Below are 17993 nucleotides of genomic sequence, written 5' to 3'. Positions count from 1 at the left end.
CAGTAAAAAAAAAAGACTGGCGTTTGCTCAAGCTAGGTTAACACAGGCTCATGCAGGTTTCGGCTAGGTTAATGCGTTAGTGTCGCAGAACAAATGTGTGAAGAGAACAGATTTTTAGGAGTCCAATGAATCCTTCTGAAAATCCTTTCTTGATTACGTCAAGAAATTAGATTTTCTGGCTCTTTTCTCAGTGACACCATTACCGCTTGCCATCTTTATCTATTCATTGGAAGGATGTATGCACAATTCATATTTGTTGGATAGGGGTTTTCCAGGAAGTTCCTCGGACATATGAGGTTCTGCACCTGCCTCGCTTTCATTGTGCAATTAGTTAATTGATCATTTTTTGGCAATCGTCCATGGGGCTAAAGGTACAGAAAAATTGTCCGTTTCATTACTGTATGTTACGACTCATGGTCCCATTTGTGTAATGACTTTGGTTTCATGCTGGACACTGCCAAAGTAGCTGCCTGTTGCAGTAGCTTTCTCGTCATTGTCCGTTTCTTGTAATTTTTTTAGTCTCTTTTTTGTAATCTTTGTATTTGGAGTGGATCATTACTTTGTATGGTTCATTGTTGGTCATGGATACCAAACTTTATGTGGCTTGAGCGATATTTTAACTACTTTTCTCCTGTGTTTGTCTGGAGATCCTACATGTAACCATGGCTGCATTATTTAGATGTGAAATTAGCTGTTAGCAGCCTGTAGCATGTCAATGCTAACTAGTGTAGGGCTTGATGATTTCCCTGGAGGTGAGGAGGAGGAGGTGAAGACGACGTGCTGGTTCTCGGGTGTGAGCTGGGAGGTGACAACGTGGACCTGTCCTTCCATCCATCATTGTTGGGAACGTGGGATCTATCCCCGGTGGGATGGACAAGCTAGCCGTGCTAGCCCAGCGGCATTGTGCTGTTCACGGACGTGGCTGATGGGGCTGACATCGGATGCCGGCGCCACATTGGAGGAGCTTCGCCTGCTGTGAGCAGACAGGATCCAGGAGACAGAGACTGAACAGACTGCTGGGGAGGATCAGTTCTGGACCCTGTGGAGGTGGAGGCTGGCTGGGCTGGAGAGTGGTGGACGAGTGGTGGACGGGATGTCGTCATCTATTTTCTTATGGACCTTTTTGCACTTTCTATACACTTTCTTACTTTTGTTTTCTTGATTGCTGCTGTGACTCCTGAATTTCCCCTCGGGGATAAATAAAGTATTTTCTATTCTATTCTATTCTATTCTATTCTATTCTATTCTATTCTATGCATATGGGCCCAGACCTGCCCCTTACATACACTAAGTATCTTACCGTATTTAAGGGGCCAGAGACAGTTTTGCATCCTGGCTTTTCACCTTCGTAGAGTCTTCTTTTTACCCAAATGAAGGGCCTCCAGAGGTCACATTTTTACGTTTTATTGACTGGGAGGCACCAAAGGGCAACATCCAGTTAGTAAAAATGAAGCCTATGCGGAAGCGCTAAATGTTGCTGTTCGTTTGCTTGAGGCTGGCTGCAGAAAGACCGGAAGTCACGTACACACCTAGCTATAAAAACAGACTTTTACAGCATTAAAAAGAATATTTACAGCCTGGTCAAAAAAAAGGCTTGGGTCTAAAACATTGATTTTACCATGGGCATAGACAATGACTGGTAGGCGCCCTGTAGCTGTTTGAAAGGAAACTCACAGCGAGACTGACGGGCAACATCGTAGAGGCTATGTCCATGTTTTAGACAGTCTATGGGAGACACATGAGAGCATTTGCCAATGAGGGAACACAGGTACAAGGTACTTTTGGAACACATACAAAATAACAAAAAAACTAAGTGTGTTGTGTATGTGATGTTAATTGCAGCATCACTGGAACAGGACAAGTACAAGTTTCTGAACAAACACAGGTGACCCCCTAGGAAGACTCAGACAGGTAAGGTGTCAAAAAAGTGTTTTTTTATTCCAAAAAGATCACAGGGGTAGTGATAGTGAGAGTTGCTGGTGGAGTGAGGGAGTGCTCTGTGAAGAGGAGTTGTGGGCTTCAATAGCATAGTAAAGATGGAGGTCCTGAAGAGAAGGACAGCAGGTACAAGTCACAGCGGCAGGCAGGCAAGCAGAAGCTGATACCTTGCTGGAGGGCAGGTGAGTTGATTTCAAGTCTAAACCAGGTAAGCAATAAGTAGGAAGATGGAGGGTGAAGAGGACAAAAAGACACCAAGTACTCCACATAGGTAAAACTCAGGTAACACCCCAAAAACATACAGGGATGTCCCAGAAAGAGAACTGATATATAATGTTACTGAAGGTTTTCAGTAATTCACAGAGCCCTTCTTTCCTTGACTGACTGTTTATCTCATACCACTTTGTAATCAGTCAACTTCTAATCTACTGCTCGAAGGTCAATAAACAGGTTTTTAAAAAGTTTTTCAAAGAACTAAAGCTGAGCGAGTTTCTTCTCCAGAGTTCGTACGTGAAGCTGAATCCCAGGAAATGAAAGCTGCTCTCATGCTCCACCTCCTCTTCACTGATGTAGACATGGCAGAGTGACTTCAGCAAGGTTATTCTCTGTGCACCATTAAAGAGGTTGATGATTGTGTATGGGTATAAAATTATAAAGTCTTAATATCGCTAAAACAACTGTGGCTGAAACCTGTGTCATTGTACAGAGTCACTGCTCATCATCAGTCACCAGTTTTTTAAGGTACGGGGAGAACAACAGAAGGCTGAACACACTGCCCTGAGGTACTCCACGCTCCAACGATGAGTGGGATGGCAACTCAAATGGAAAACATGGATTTAATTGGGGCAAGGTTCACCAAGTCTGCAAGTGCTCAAATCTAACGATTCACTTTTTTAATGTAAATTTTATCAGAATATTCAAATGTCTGAGTCACTGTGGCTGAGATGTGAAATTATGACAAAAAAGACAGATACTAAGTCACGACTATGAGATAAAAGGTGGAAGAAACAAGATCTTTTTATCTCATCATTTTATCCAATAGTTTTAGTAATCTAGCGGTAACTGGCTTCTAAACATTTTGTCCTACTTAGGAAGAAAAATATCTTGTATTTTAAAATGTAAGAAAAGTGTTCAGACACAGTCCCTAAAGTGATAGTTTGTAAAAAAAAATCTGAGTTATGCTGCCACAGATGTAAAAGATATAAAAAAGTGATCATCCCAGAGTTGACCACCACTAAAAGACTAAGAGCTCAACTATCCAAACTTCACATTGAGAACAATGGAGGACTGCTGCCTGCAGAGCGGAAAGTTTAGAGGAATTTCTCACACAGAGAGCAGCTGTTGTCACCAGGTGGGTGACTTTTTGTTCGTCTGCTCAGCAAGACTCTGAGGAACAGTTTTGGTCAAAGTGCTCTGCAATGGACTGCACAGGAAAGAGCAGGAAAGACATTTTTCTTGTTTAATGAAGAAATACTCAATTGAAAAGCTGCTCAAACTAAACCTCGAGCTCTAAAACAAGCGCTTTATGTAAGAATCTGAGAGATTTCTTCAGTGTCTTGAGATATATTCACACTTTTTACACAGTCCATAGTGTCACTGTACCCTGCTTCACCTCTGTGTAACAAAAAGAAAACAAAACAGTAGTCTTTTCCTGCGTCACGTTTAAAGCACAGCGAGGATGGTTGACTGTAAGCAAAGAAGAGTCTTTGCTTCATCAGCTGTTCATGTTGGCCTCAGTGTCAGTGTGGTAAGCCCAAGTCCCAGTGTGTAGAAACTGATCATCCTAACAGACCTGGATCTGGTCTAAACAGTTGCCACCGTGACATTTTCCTCTGCACTGGTGGCGTTTGCAGCTGGCCCTGCGAGAGTCCCGTTGGCCGGTGTGTGTGGTGTGACTTTTGCCAGTCGGTGCTCCTTGCTGTGCAGGCAGCTCTGAGCACAGAGCTGGCAGGACGAGCAGGGAACATTGCAGCAAGGTAGGAAACGACAGATGCTGACACGCCAAAGGAACCAGCCGGGAGACCAGCAGCACCAGCAAGTCATCAGACCCCCAGCCACCACGCCCAGGAGGATGTAGAGGACCAGCAGGGACAGTGAGGCCGGAGAGTCTGAGGGTGAGATGAGAAAAAAATAAAAACATCTTCAGACAAAGCAATGACTTCACTCCTTGGCTTGGTGAAGATGTGCACACAAACTTTTTCAGTGTCACATTTATATCGTTTTCCCTCCCACTTTTCTCCTTTGGCTTCAGTCCTGCTGATGCTCTCTGGTGCACAGTCGTCGTTTTATCTGACAGAGTGATATTCTCAAAGTGGATTCCCAAAGACTGTGTGTCTGCCTGATATCTAAACTTGTCTGAACCTTGTCTCCTTTGTTTGCCTTCCCTGGCGCCCTCTCTGCTTTGATTTCTTACTCTACAAACAAGAGGAGCCCAACAGAGAGTGCTTCATCCTTTCTAACATTTTACAACATCCGTCTCTAACGAGCCTCAGTGGCTCTGGTCTAAGTGTCAGCAGTGACGCTCCCTGACTCCAACAAAAGGAACTGTCTCAATGACTGAAATCACACACTCGGAAAGCCTTATTAACAACGTGGAAATGTGGATACCCTCTAACAGTAATTCTGCTAAAATCCATCACATGTCAGAGATGAAAATAAATTAATGTTTTCTTCAGACATCACTCATACAGCCATGCAACATTAAGTCAGAAGGTAAAGATGTTTGGTGATATGATATTTACACCTGGGTCGTAACAGATTAGAAAAGGTGGTTTGTATTCAGGCAAAAGTTATAGCTTTATATTTTTGACTGATTTTATTATAAAACACAAACAGTTCATCATTTTGTGCTCTACAACTTGGGAGGCTGTACTGATGAGTGCAAGGGAATTACAAACAGAAAGGCTCCATACAAACCTAATTTATAAGAAGTTAAATAAAGCTTCATGCACAACAAACACTGTCTATCTATCTCTGTGAAGGGACATGTTTGTCCCAGGTTGTCTGGTGACTACGATGCCTCATCCATCAAAATATCATACAAAACCTTGAGGTAGCATCTGTTCTCTTCTCTCACAGAATTTTCAAACTTTAGAAGAAACACACTCTATTGGTCTGCACTCTATCTGGTCAGGCAAAGGCACAAATTAGATCAAATAAGATTGGATGGTAAAAACTATAAACCCAATGTTGAAAACACAAAAAAGGTCACCACAGGACTTTATTAGTCTTTTCCCTTATTACCCAGAATGCAGAATAGTTGGACAGGTCTTGTAACCTCACTGATGATTTCTGTTTATTTCAGAAGAGTCCCGTGATGGTGTGATGGTGTGATGTGATGGTGTTGAAACATGTCTTTTAGCTGATTTCGAGAGGTTCAGTCAGCCCCTCTGAAGAGGCAAGAAGACCATGTCCCCCCATTGTCCATAGTCGTACAGTATCTCAGGTGTACGACAACATTAGGCCCCCCTCATCCCACTAGCCACAATAACATCACGTGACTCCTGTGGGGAACACTGCAGGGAGTTTGTAGCCAAGTTGGAAAACACATCACACTGGACTAGTTATTAGGACTGTCTGACTTTAATGTATGGTATCAGACCAAATAATCCTTTTAGGACTGGAACCCAGCATATTTGCTGCAGCTGGGCGAAGGATGTTTTGTATTGTGCAACGTAAGCACATTCAAAAAACCCTTAATATCTCATTTTTATACTCTCAACAACATTGACTGTTTTGTAAGGACTGGTACTACTTTTATCAAAATTATTTGCCCTAGACTCAACACCTTTTTTGGCTCTGTTACAGTTCAGTTGCTGAGGCTTGATGCACACGTGCCAAAGTAAGGCTGCGTGCGTGTCCCTCAGTGTCTGTGCAGTGACACATGCACAAGTCCTCAAGTTTGTTTGTTTGTTGTACATGTGCTTATATGCTGAGGTGTTTTTTGCTATCCTCAAACTATGCCCCCCCCCATTCTTGAGCATAGTCTGGTATTGGCTTTTTTTCCTCCTCTACTCCCCTCCTGTACTCCCTTTTCTCACCTGAGCGGGGTGCTGCGCATGCTGCTGGCCTCAGTTCACCTACTCTTGTCCTCCCCCTGTCTGTCACTGTATGTTCTTAGATGTGATGTAAATAAAATGTAATTTTGTTGTTCTGAAACATGTGCAATCACGAATAAAAGCTATCATCATCATCATCATCATCATTTGCATGCATTGATTAAGGATATATACGGTGGTATGGCTCTGTTCTGTTTTGTAGAATACCAACGTCTGGGGTGGAGAGCACACCTACCCTCACTTAAATGTGAATACATGAAAAATCCAAAATCAAGGCAGGGAGAGCAGAAGCAAAGAACAGAGCAGAGTGAGCATGGGTGATAATACATATGATCCTGCTAAAATCAGACACAGCAGAAAAGGAGGAGCCTGAGCAGTAGGGATGGGTACCTTTTAAACTTAAAGCAATACGGTACCGATGCCCAGTACCTGGCAATCAGTGCCGATACTCAACAGTACCGATTTTCTGTACTTTTTTTGTGTTTATGTAGTAAAAATATCAATTCCTTTAAAAATAAAACATGTATTTTTTTTTTAATTTGACACATTTATTCTTTAATATATAACCTTAAGGATACATTACCGATGCCCAGTACCTGGCAATCGGTACTGGTACTCAATGGTACCAATTTCCGGTACTTTTTTGTGTTTGTGTAGTAAAAATATTGATTTATTCAAAAATAAAACATATACCTTTTTTCAATTTGACACATTAATTCTTCAATATTTAACCTTGCAATGCTGTGATAATAGGGATGTCCCGATATTACATTTTCACTTCCGATACGATACCGATACTGCAGCATTGAGTATTGGCCGATATCGATATTAATCCGATACGATATCAGCATTTAACATGCTTACTTTTATTACTTATTCTGTAGTATGTCTGTCATTTAAAAAAAGGTTTGATTAAGTGATATTATTCAAAGAACAGTAATCAGCAACAGTAGGTATGAGGAAAAACTGACCCATTTATTATTAACCAATGGGTAACACAAATTTTAACATTAAAAATAAGAATATACTAGTAATTGAATAAAATAAAGAATAAATTAGAAGACCCAGAAAATAACCTAAATAAATCAAATAAAAACAGCAGGAGCGGAGTCTGGAATGGACTGCTTATATCGGAGATTTTAGATGCATTCCGATATGATACCGATATTTGTTCTTTTGCTGATATCGGGCCGATATCCGATATCAATATCGGACTGGGACACCTCTATGTGATTATGTCCAACATGGAAAATCTCCTACTCCTCTACTCCCTCACAGTCACAAAGATGCATTTAGGTACCTAAACATGGTACCTTTTGATTTTACATGAATCGGTACCCGGTACTTTTGACAGAATTAGGTCAGTACCTATAAAAGTACTAATTCGGTACCCATCCCTACTGAGCTGGACTTCAGGGCTCACCTGAAGCAATGCTACACTCATTTTCTTGTACGCTTGTCTTGAGCACACTTGCTGTTTGGGTTTTCAGTATCAAGAGTTTGTGTGAAAACTGTTTTCTACAGAATCTGTGAGATCATCCAGCCTGTGGTGCCTCACTCTCTTCAGGCAGACCCGAGTACTGTGTAAAGGACTTCAGCCAATAAACTGTTTCTAATTTGCACAGCAGATGGATGTGAAACCTCTTCTCTTTCTCTCTCTTGAACAGCGGGATGAGAAGAATAGCTGTTTCTTCGAGGGAACTTGGCTGGGTTTGAAACACAATCAGACTCTGACAGTCTGGCTCACTCAGTCTCTGTTTGCTCCTCTGACACTGTTATAGAGACGGATCACTCAAAAGGCAGCTCCCTGCCCTGACAATACATCAACTTTTATTGTTTACGAGTCAATGGTGGCCTCCATTAGTTTTACACCTGCTCATAAAGACACTTTGCATCCAAATGAGCACTTAGTTCGACAACAAACTGCCTGCAGGATAAACACGGGGAGTTGGGTACCAGAAACAGTTTAAAAAGGCTTTGTCACAGCGGTCTCTCACCTGTTACTGACTCTCGGCTTGGTGTGCTGTCAGGCATGCCACAGTTCATGTGTGAAGCAAGTTGCACAGTAGGTGGAGTCACAACAGGAGGGGGTTGGGTTGCAATCGTTGGTGGAGGTTCAGGAGGTAAGAGCTGACCCTCTGAAGAAGACAATTTGGTGACAACGTCCAGGTTTTTGTTTCCAAGTTTGTACAAAGGTTTAAACACAAGCTTTTAGCTTTGACTGCGATTTTTAGCATACTGCAGCAAATGCCAGATTGTGACTTTGTTTATCAGTGTTTTATTTCAGCGTCTGTTCCCTTACTGACCTTTACAGCCTGTAGTCAGGTTCTCCTCCAGGTCACTTCCATCCCCACAGTTGTCAATGCCTTTTTCATCACACACCAAACTGAGTGGGATGCACTTTCCATTCCTGCACGTGAAGTAAGGCTCACTGCTGCACTCTGAGTGGTTGAAACCTGAAGAGACAGACAACAGCTCAGGATATACAGTAGAAGTGAGCCATCAGTGTTAAAATTAATGTGATTGCTAAGAAGAAAGATAAAAAAAGCTGCTCCTTGAGTTTCTTGTAAATCAAAGCGTAAATATTTCAAAATGTATTTTCGCTTTGTAGAGACCATGTGCACTATCCAGGAAAGGTAGTGGTCTTCTAGGATAAAGACTCCCTTTCCCATAATCACTTGCATCCGTGAGGATGAGGCTCTTACCAAGACGTGTTTGTTTTGAAGCACATGAATGAGAAGCAGATCTTGTCAGCTAAGTTTCTTTGTTCAACTTTTTACAGGATGCAAATTGATGAAGCACTTTTTTAGTAGTTACGAAGTGCTACTGTTTGAAATGGGATAATGATCAACCTTTTAACACTCAGTTTGTAATGCAGTTTGGTAATCAGATAAATTTATTGTTACCCATAGCCTGGTGCTCTGAAACGTGTCCATAATGTGTAACATAAACAAATCCTGGTTATGTTCTACCAGAGCTCATCTACCAACTCCAACCTCACCAAGCAGAGCTAACATAACCTCACTCTTCATTTTATTGATAGACTCTCAAGTTTGAACAGACCACTGCAGAATAACTGCAGTGGTCTGTTCCAACTGTGGGTTGGAATGAACATTAGCACAAACAGATTAGCCCCTGTTTAAGCCCTTAGCCCATGCTTTATCAATCTGTGATAGAGCTTATAGCTTTCTTTAGCTCTTCGGTTTTCTTTTAGACACTTCAGCTCCAGTGTCCACTATCACTACAAAATAAACCAAGAATTTTTTTCCAGCATAGAAAACGGTTTACTCACTTCTCACTGTTGTTAAGCAGAGTGTGAATGTGTATAAATGTGATCAGTTAATATTGATGGTCTCTTAGTGTAGGAGCATCCTCCATCAGTGTATCAACTACCCTGCTGATAATAAAATAAAGGCTCAAACAAAGTACAAATATTTAAATTGGAGAAAAATGTGTTATTTTTCTCAGGCAAATAAGAAAGTACTCAACAAAACACAGGCATCCTGTGCTGTTAAGTGCTTCTTTTAAATAAGGTCTTGCTCAAACTTTGGTTTTTAACTTGCGTCTTTGGATTATTTCACACCTTACTAACACTGCAGACCATGGAAAATCTTTTTTTAATGATCAGCTGAAACACTGGTTTCTTGCTGTCAAAATGTTTGAGTATCCTGAGTGAACCTTGAGCCCCCTCTGGATCTATCTGCCTGATCCAGCCTGTTGGTGTTTTCTCTCCTTTTTGGCTTTTTGAAAATGTGATATCATCAGGCACCTGTAAGAAGAGGCATTACTGCACTAAAAGGACAGGCCGATGTTTTCTTACCCAGTCTGAAGGAGGTGAAGTCTCCCACAAAGTCCACCCTGGGCTGAGTTCCTCGGGTCACCAGCCTCAGGGTCAAGTAGTTTCCTGTGGACAGGACTGGTCGAGGCGGGCTCTTTCCACAGAGAGGAGGCCCAAGTGGGGGAGAGTTTTTGTCCCGCCCATCATAGAACTGAACATATGAACCAGCATGACACGGGTCACCTGAGCTCTCACCAGAGGTGGGCTCCAGTCTGGGGTTTAAAGGGGCGGAGCCACGAGGAGACTCTGGGAAAATGGGGGCGGGGCTTAGAGGAGCCACTCTCAGTAGGCTGTAGACCAGGAAGAAACGGAAGTGGAACTGGACTTTATCCTTGGGGGAGCTGGCCTGCATGGTGAGGTGGCAGTCTGTTGCCATGGTCACAAAATAATACTTCTTGGATTCTTGATGAGAGTTGACAATCATGCCATCACCCCGAATCGTCTGACCACAGAAGTCCACCACGTTGACTGAGAAGACAGCAAAAGACAGAAGCCCGAGAGAGACAAAATTAAACATGGAGCATTTCTGCAACAAAACTCTGAACTGTGGTTCCATCTTAATAAATCAATTAAAACGATTTAGCATTAAACATAAAGACCTATCCAAAAGACCTTCCTCTCATGTAACAAGACACTACATAAGAAGAACGTCCATTACACACTCTTTGCTACATATTAACAGAGGCTGAACATGAGATATTATTTATTTTTCTTCTTAGAAGTTAAAACGTCATTTTTATAGATCTATAAATTACTCCACATGCCCTGGTGAAGAGTTTTGAAGAAGCCTTTAATGCTGTAACTGGAAATGGGGGACGACAATATCTTGTGCCAAGCCAGTAAAAGCCTTTAAATACTTTTAGACCTGCTCAATCTGTTTTTTGTTGTTGTTTGAATAGTCAGTTTGTGGCCATCTTTAATTTTTATGATAGTGTTCATGTTTGTGTTGGCAGGATAAGTAGGCTGGTAAACATTTATCCTTGCTTAAGTGTAATTACAGAGGAAACGGCCCATTGGGCTCAGATTTCAGTTAGAGCATTAATTGGTTGATAGAGCTTAGATAAAGAGCCTGGTTTGATTTTTTTTTAGATATTTGTAACACTTCCTTATTGGTTGTCCATCGGCTATTGAAATGATTCTCTTGTTTAAGGTCACAAGAGAATGGAGCCAGCCTCAGGTATGCCCTGGACAGGTTGCCCGTCCATCACAAGGCTGACAAATTTACATGCACAGAGCGGTCTAAGGTCATAGCAAGGCTTAGCTGTAAAGCCACAGCAAGGGGTCTAGCCTTGTCTGTTTACATGCAGAAAAGAGAATCAGACTTCTGGTCAAGAAAATCTCACTCTGCTTCAATAGAGGCTGTGTACTTTTCTGGTAAGCGAAGCTGCGGACGTATCAAATACTTTCGGTTCACCTGAAGAGGAATCAACACTGTAACAACAATAGCCAAGATGGATTCAGCTATATCTTTCCATGTTTTAAGTATGTACGTATAAGACTGTATGAGCGCAGCGACCCATTTCATCATGGTCATCTACTTCCTCTCCCGGCTGAACACAGAGGCGTACCGAGACCTGCCGAGTCCCGTGGAATCCAACCATAGTCTGATAGCATTTGCATTATCTAGATATATCAATCGAGCTATGCTTAGTCTGATCTCAGTCTGACTAAGCTGTTGACATTTATTTCAATAGTTGGATCTTGAGCTGACTAAGCTCATAGTCCATTTTCTGCAGCTGCATGTAAATGTACTGATAGAGGGAACCACAAACACTCACACCGATAGAGGTATGTCTTTGGACTTCTGGAAGAAGCGGTGGAGCTGATGTTATTGCAAAACTCTTTGCAAGTGCACAATGGATCCACAAACATCTGCACAAATACCTTCTTAGAATCATAAACACATGAACAAGTTCACAAGTATGTTTGCATCTCTACATATAGCCAATTTGTGAACGCATGCAAAGTTACTGAGCACACAATTACACATAAACCATCAGTGAGATCTGAGACAGGCCACTCAAATTGACTTCTGTTTACAAGTGAGCCAGAATTCATATTTGTGGATTTGTAGACAATTCTTGAACCATTTGTGCAACAGTTTTTCTTCAGCATGAGCTCCACCTTGCCTGCAGAGGGAGGAGCATACAAACTCCACCAGGACAGGCCCCTGGTCTACCTGGTTTTGGAACCAGGAACCTTTCTTTTTCTAATGTACCAATGGTTTAAACTGTTCTCTTTTTCTATCAAGGAAGTTCTCACTTTACAAAATTTAAACTTGAGAAGGTTCAAAACCTGATATGGTCTGATCATGGAATGAATCATTTACATGTAGCTTACATTAGGACATGCATTGCTGTATTGGCTGCAGTCCTGGGTGGAATCCACAGATTCCACAGATTCCTGCTTAGAGAGATGGGTACCTATTAGATTAAAATATAGCAGGTGTGATAAGCAATGATACAGGTAAATACACTTTTAGGATCTTCAAAATCAGGTAATTTTTCCCTAATTTGAAACCTCTATGTTATTATGACTTTAACAGACTTGAGCATAAATCATGAAACCGATGGTAAACTTATTGATAGAGTATATGATGCCATAAGAAGACATCACATAACACAGCACTGGCTCGTCCTATGTAACGTCTGAGTGATTTTAACCTATGAGAAATTCCAAGACATGTCTTTTAATATCCTAGTTCATGTCCTTTTAAACCTACTCTGCCAAATCAGCTGTGATGAGCACGTTTGTTGTCTGAGTAGAGGCTGAAGCTCATCCACAGCAGGACCCGGACAGATGGGTGGGCAGATCCGGCATCAGCGTCCCCCACTCAGCCGCCCACCACCCCCTGCCTCTGGGCTGCAGGCCAAATAATGAGAAAATTTACGACCACCCCTGGAGTTTATTAGCTCAGTTTCCCTGGGAGACAACCAGATCCTCCCGCTCTGACCTCCAGGAATGTCCCAAAGCCCTGGAGCCCCTGTTGGTGGGAAACGGCTCGGCCCCTTTGCATCGAGTTAGAAAATACAAAACCTCAGGGGACACCGTCCAAAACACGGGTGACCAGAGGACAGCGAGTCCCTTATAAAGATTACTACAGGCCGAAAAGTCAACTCTTTTTAAACACGTTCACCGTAAAAAGGAGTCCATTTGAAAGAGGAGAGTCAGGGAGGAGAGAGGCCGAGGGTCTAGGTGACAGACTGTAGTGAGAAATGTCTCTGAGGGAGTATTGTGTGGAAAAGGGCAGCAGCCTCACTGTACATCCATGTGTTCTCCACACACTGGTGACTCAACACACGCTCCCTTTAAATCACTGTACACTGAACCTGAGGCAGACGTGGTTTATGTCCCTTACAGTATAGAAAAACAAACAGCTCCTCTGAGAGGGCTGCAGACCAGCAGGACCATATGGAGGGAATCTGGCATTACACACAAACACAGACACACAAATCCTGAACCAGAATTAAAAATTAGAGTTGAGAAAAGTCACAGCAAGGCAACAATACTTAACCATTAAACAGCTGTGTGAATGTTTGAATAGTCCTGTTTGAACTGGCATCAAATAAACTTGAACTATTACCACCACACACTGATGCACCTGAAAGCCTAGGGTTTAGTGTCTCTTTAAAGAGAGGGAGATGATGTCATTAAATCTACCAAGCAGCGTGAAATGTAGTTACAACACACTGGCAGCAGGGGGCGCCTACAGTCATGCTAAGGCAGATAATTGTTTGTTTTTACATTTTATAAAGATCTCACGTAAAAACCAGAATAGCTACAGGCTAACTTATATTACTTCTTAGTTGTTTTTTTTCTACATGAATAAATAGTAAGGCTTGGTGCAGGGCAATAACTTTTTAGTACGCTTCCTGGGTTAGCTTAGTCAGCTCAGTTTCCTGCTTGGCTCTTCTTCCCAACACATTTTACAATCCCTGAAAAAAATACACAAGAAGGGCAGCTGTCAATCATTGTTAAACGTGACGTTAAGTCTTGTTTTTAACCTCAAGTAACCAATGAAAAATAAACTTTTCAGAAAAAAGAAGACTTGCATACAAGGCAGCCAAATAATATCTTTAGACCCCGAAAACAATCAAATGTGAGAAACATTTCTACGAGGTGTATTAATTTTTCAAAGTTTGTCCACAGCCCATCTGGTGTTGATGGGGAGATGGATTTTTTGACCTATACTGCAGCCAGCCACCAGGGGGAGCAGTTTTTGTGGCAACTTCACTTCGAGCTGAGCAAGGTGATGTCCATTTTTTTTTACAGTCTATTGGTTAGCCAAGCAGCATGATATCACTTTCCAAGGCACAGGAGGTAAAACAAAGTCTTTAGTGAAGCAGAAGACTTGGACAAAGCTTGGCCAGCAGGAGTGTACAGCCAATTTTTGCATTCTTCTAAAATATCTGGCTCAATTTCAAGATTTTTATTATATGTTTTATAAAATAAGACTTTAAGTTTGAAATTTCTATGGATATGAAATATTTGAAGTTCAACATGGACAATTTTGTGACCAATCCAGTTGCTCAGTTTAGAGGGTGTCTTAGTGTTTTACAACCTTTTACTGCGAATTTTTTTTTTTAAGACATAACAGATGATATATGTGTATGACATCAACACAGACAGCAGTGGAGCTGTCATGGTTGACAAATGTCCAACACTTACAATAATTTCAGTCACTGCAGCAGCAATTCTTAAAATATCTTGAAACCCCTGTAAGTTGGAGCCTGTAGATGGATGCTGTGGGGATAGTGGGGCTAAAAAAAACAACCCCAGTGTTTTAAATCCTTGAATACTGACACCGTCTCCCAGAGTTTAGATCAAAACTATCACCAGCTGCTTATTTTACGACCCATGAACTGTACAGACGTAGACTCTGCATTCATTTAAAGAACTATTTTGTTTTTGTAGAAATATCTGTACAAACTCTTAGTGCTGTTTAATTTTTTGTCATCAATTTCACAGGACTTTGAAAGAAATTAAGAATTTTAAAATCTGGACCATAGTGAAAATCAGACGTTCAAAGTGACTGCAAAGATTTTTTGTGGAGAGATTTTCTAGTGAAGGTGACAACACTTATGCATGGTTTAATAAAGTTATGATTGTGTACATCCCGTTTGGTATCACAGACAAATATGTCAGAGAATTTTAAAAGTGTAAATTGAGTAAGTTCATCATATATTTAGGCCTGTTTTGGTATGTAGTCAGTGTAACTGTTGTTCAGAACACAAAAACAACAGTAGTCCGCTCTCTAAATTTTACTGCCAACACAAATAATAATCTGGATCTGAAATGCAGTGTTAACTTATTTCACAGGGGCATTGAGGAAACAGTTTGAAGTTGTGTTCCTGAGGGAACGAAAAGAAACCATCCAACAGAAAAATTATAACCAAGAAGTTAGATGAGTTTAAAAACTACAAATCCTTGTTTCTGTTTAAGGATTTCAAGAAAAAACTAGAGCAAGTCTAGATAGTCTGAAGTGATGTTTCATCCATCATTTCTGGCTCATTAACCATGTCTTAAAATTTGCTGTTTAATTCAGGTTGTTTTCAGTATTTTATCATTGTGTGTGCTGGGACACAAGACACGCGGGATGTTTTAGAGAACACAGATTATCATCATTGCTTTTTAATTTCTTGATAACACACCAGTATGGTGGTTACACTCAGACAAAAGAGAGTAAAAGAGATGTGACCTTCCAAAAAAAGAAAAAATATGATCACCTCCATTTGTTACTTTGACTTTGATCACACCTGAATCATGCGTCATTTAAACCTTTTAAAAAGGATTTGTTTCCAAAAATATGGGTCTTCAAAAATCTGGAGCATGTTTTCTGGACTTTTTAAGAGGAAGCACAGCAAAGAACGCCATTCATTATTGTTGTTTTTAAAGGAGAACCGCAACAGAAACAGAGAAGAAAATTATATATAATAAATCTTTTTCCGTCGCAGCTTACACACAAAAGTTGGCCGAAAGAACTTTTTCAGCTCCTGATTGACTTAAACCACCAGCAAATAAAGAAAAATGAGTACGGTTTACATTAACATCAACAGCGGTTTGTGTAAATTCTAAAACTTCTACAACTACTCTGTTTGTCGTATCTGAGACATATACCCAGACAAATCGCCTTTAATGAGCATTATACGACCAGACATTGAATTGCGCACACCTGTCTCGTGCGCATCGCGTTTGACGTCACTTTCCCCGTACTAAAAGTGAGAGTGAAATGTTTTCAGAGTTTCCAGTTTGTGGAATCTTACCGGTATCAATGGCCGAGCCGTAGAAACTCATGTAGCAGAGCATGAGGAGCAGCCTGAGCCAACAGCCCTGCACCTCCATCATCCAGGCTCAGAGGCGCGTGGGCACAGCAGACACAATCCGGGACACTCCGCTCACAGATGAGACATTAGGGAAACAAAATAATTCACATTTAAAGTCACATCTGTGCCCTCAGATAAAAAAAAATGGAGAGGTGAGAACACAGGGCAGAGAGGGATGTCTAAGTCTCAGTCAGGAAGTCTGCTTTGCTCTCCATCATAAAGCTTCCAGTTCCTCTGAGCCTCCTCGCGGTCCCATCCGTTCAAGTGTTCCGCGATTTCCATGGAAACAGCAAACCAATCAGCGAAAAGTAACCGGAAAAAGTTCAAACTGATGAAAAATCTTCACTCCAAGAAGATCACTCAACTTTTTTTTCTTTTTTTTTAAATCTAAGCAGTTCATCTTATTCCCAGACAATGTGCATTGAAATACCAGGTTTACATTTTGACACACACACACATATATATATATATATATATATATATATATATATATATATATATATATATATATATATATATATATATATATATATATATATATATATATATATATATATATATATATATATATACATATAAAAGGAAACCCTTTGTTGTTGTTTTTTTGTTTGATTCCAAACACTAAAGGGTATACCCTGCAGGGGCTATTGTCTGACAAAAGCCATAGGACTGCCCTAATGTATTTTTTTTTTTATTATAGAATTCTACATTTTTATTTTTGCAATCAATCTGAAAAAAAAAAAAAAAAACGAACAAATTACTTACCTTTTCTCCTGATTTGTATTTCCGAAAAAAATGATATGTTTGTAATGAAATATTTGTGATATTATTGCTTCTTCATTTTTTTCCTTTCTGTTTTTCCAGACATTCTGGGAAGAGTCAAGGAAGTGAAGTTACTGGACTCTTTTGTTGTATCCTATTTGTAAAGCTTTGTCTATTGCTTCCCTCTTGTGGCTCAATCAATAAGTGCAACTGTAATTTACTGTACTCCCTTGTCTCATTACGGGCATGCATCTCCTGACAGTAGGTGAATGGGCTGATGGTGTTAAAACCAAAACAGCAAAAGTAATAGGTCTATGACCACTTATTTGTTTGACTCATCATGATACAGAGCAAGGGTCTACAACCTTAACTATCAAAGGAGCCATTTTGCTTCATCTTCCTTAGATTTATGTCAATTTATTTTATCTTCCCCAAGAGCCATATGGGTGTATACAATTCAAACATAGCTTAAATAAATTGAATAATAATTCAAAGAAGTTTTTTGAATTAATGAAAATTTAGAACTATTTATTATAATAATTCAATGTGACTCCTTTTAAGATATATATTATTTCCAGCCAGACTAATGTTATGTTTCAATGCTATACATTATAAGTGCCTTTATATTTTTTTTCTGAACTTCACATTTGCTCTTGGGCTCTTGATGCAAAAACCTTGCTGCTAAAACGGAGATTTTAAAAATCTCTGAATTGCTGAGGAGAGAAAAATAATCAAATGAAGTTTCTTGAAAAAAAGTTAATGTCTTCAACAACACACTCAATGGGTACATTTTTCCTACACAATTAGAATTTGTTTGCAATTCAGTGTCAATTTTTCCTCTACTGATACCTTGGACCAAGACAATGATTATGGACTTATCTGGTGAATATAGCGCATATAAAGTAGAATAAGACAATTTGTACTGAAAATTAGACCCTTGATCAGATTCTGCTGTGGCAGTGTGGAAAGGCCAAAACTTTAAAAACCTTCATTGTAAGGATTATAACTACTGTGCTTCAGGTATTTTACAGTGGAAGAGAAATGTGTTTCAAGTCACAAAGGATCAACTTCAGC

General features: G+C 40.4%; 1 protein-coding gene across 1 annotated transcript; it reads right to left on the bottom strand.

The window, feature by feature from the left end:
* Positions 1-1709: 1709 nt before the first annotated feature.
* On the bottom strand, positions 1710-16378 carry ldlrad2 (low density lipoprotein receptor class A domain containing 2). Its single transcript, XM_074674144.1, has 5 exons — positions 16098-16378; positions 9817-10302; positions 8303-8452; positions 7994-8134; positions 1710-4046 (listed from the first exon to the last, which is right to left on the bottom strand). Exons 1-5 carry the CDS (start codon positions 16177-16179, stop codon positions 3742-3744), a joined length of 1164 nt encoding a protein of 387 aa, XP_074530245.1. The 5' UTR covers positions 16180-16378; the 3' UTR covers positions 1710-3741.
* Positions 16379-17993: the final 1615 nt, after the last annotated feature.

Source organism: Halichoeres trimaculatus, unplaced genomic scaffold (genome assembly GCF_033239565.1).
Source record: "Halichoeres trimaculatus isolate MK-OKI-2021-1 unplaced genomic scaffold, fHalTri1.1 fHalTri1_scaffold_1, whole genome shotgun sequence".
In the NCBI taxonomy this organism is placed as follows: Eukaryota; Metazoa; Chordata; class Actinopteri; order Labriformes; family Labridae; genus Halichoeres; species Halichoeres trimaculatus.
Note: the sequence above shows the minus strand (reverse complement) of the source record. Positions and strands in the feature narration are given on the sequence as shown.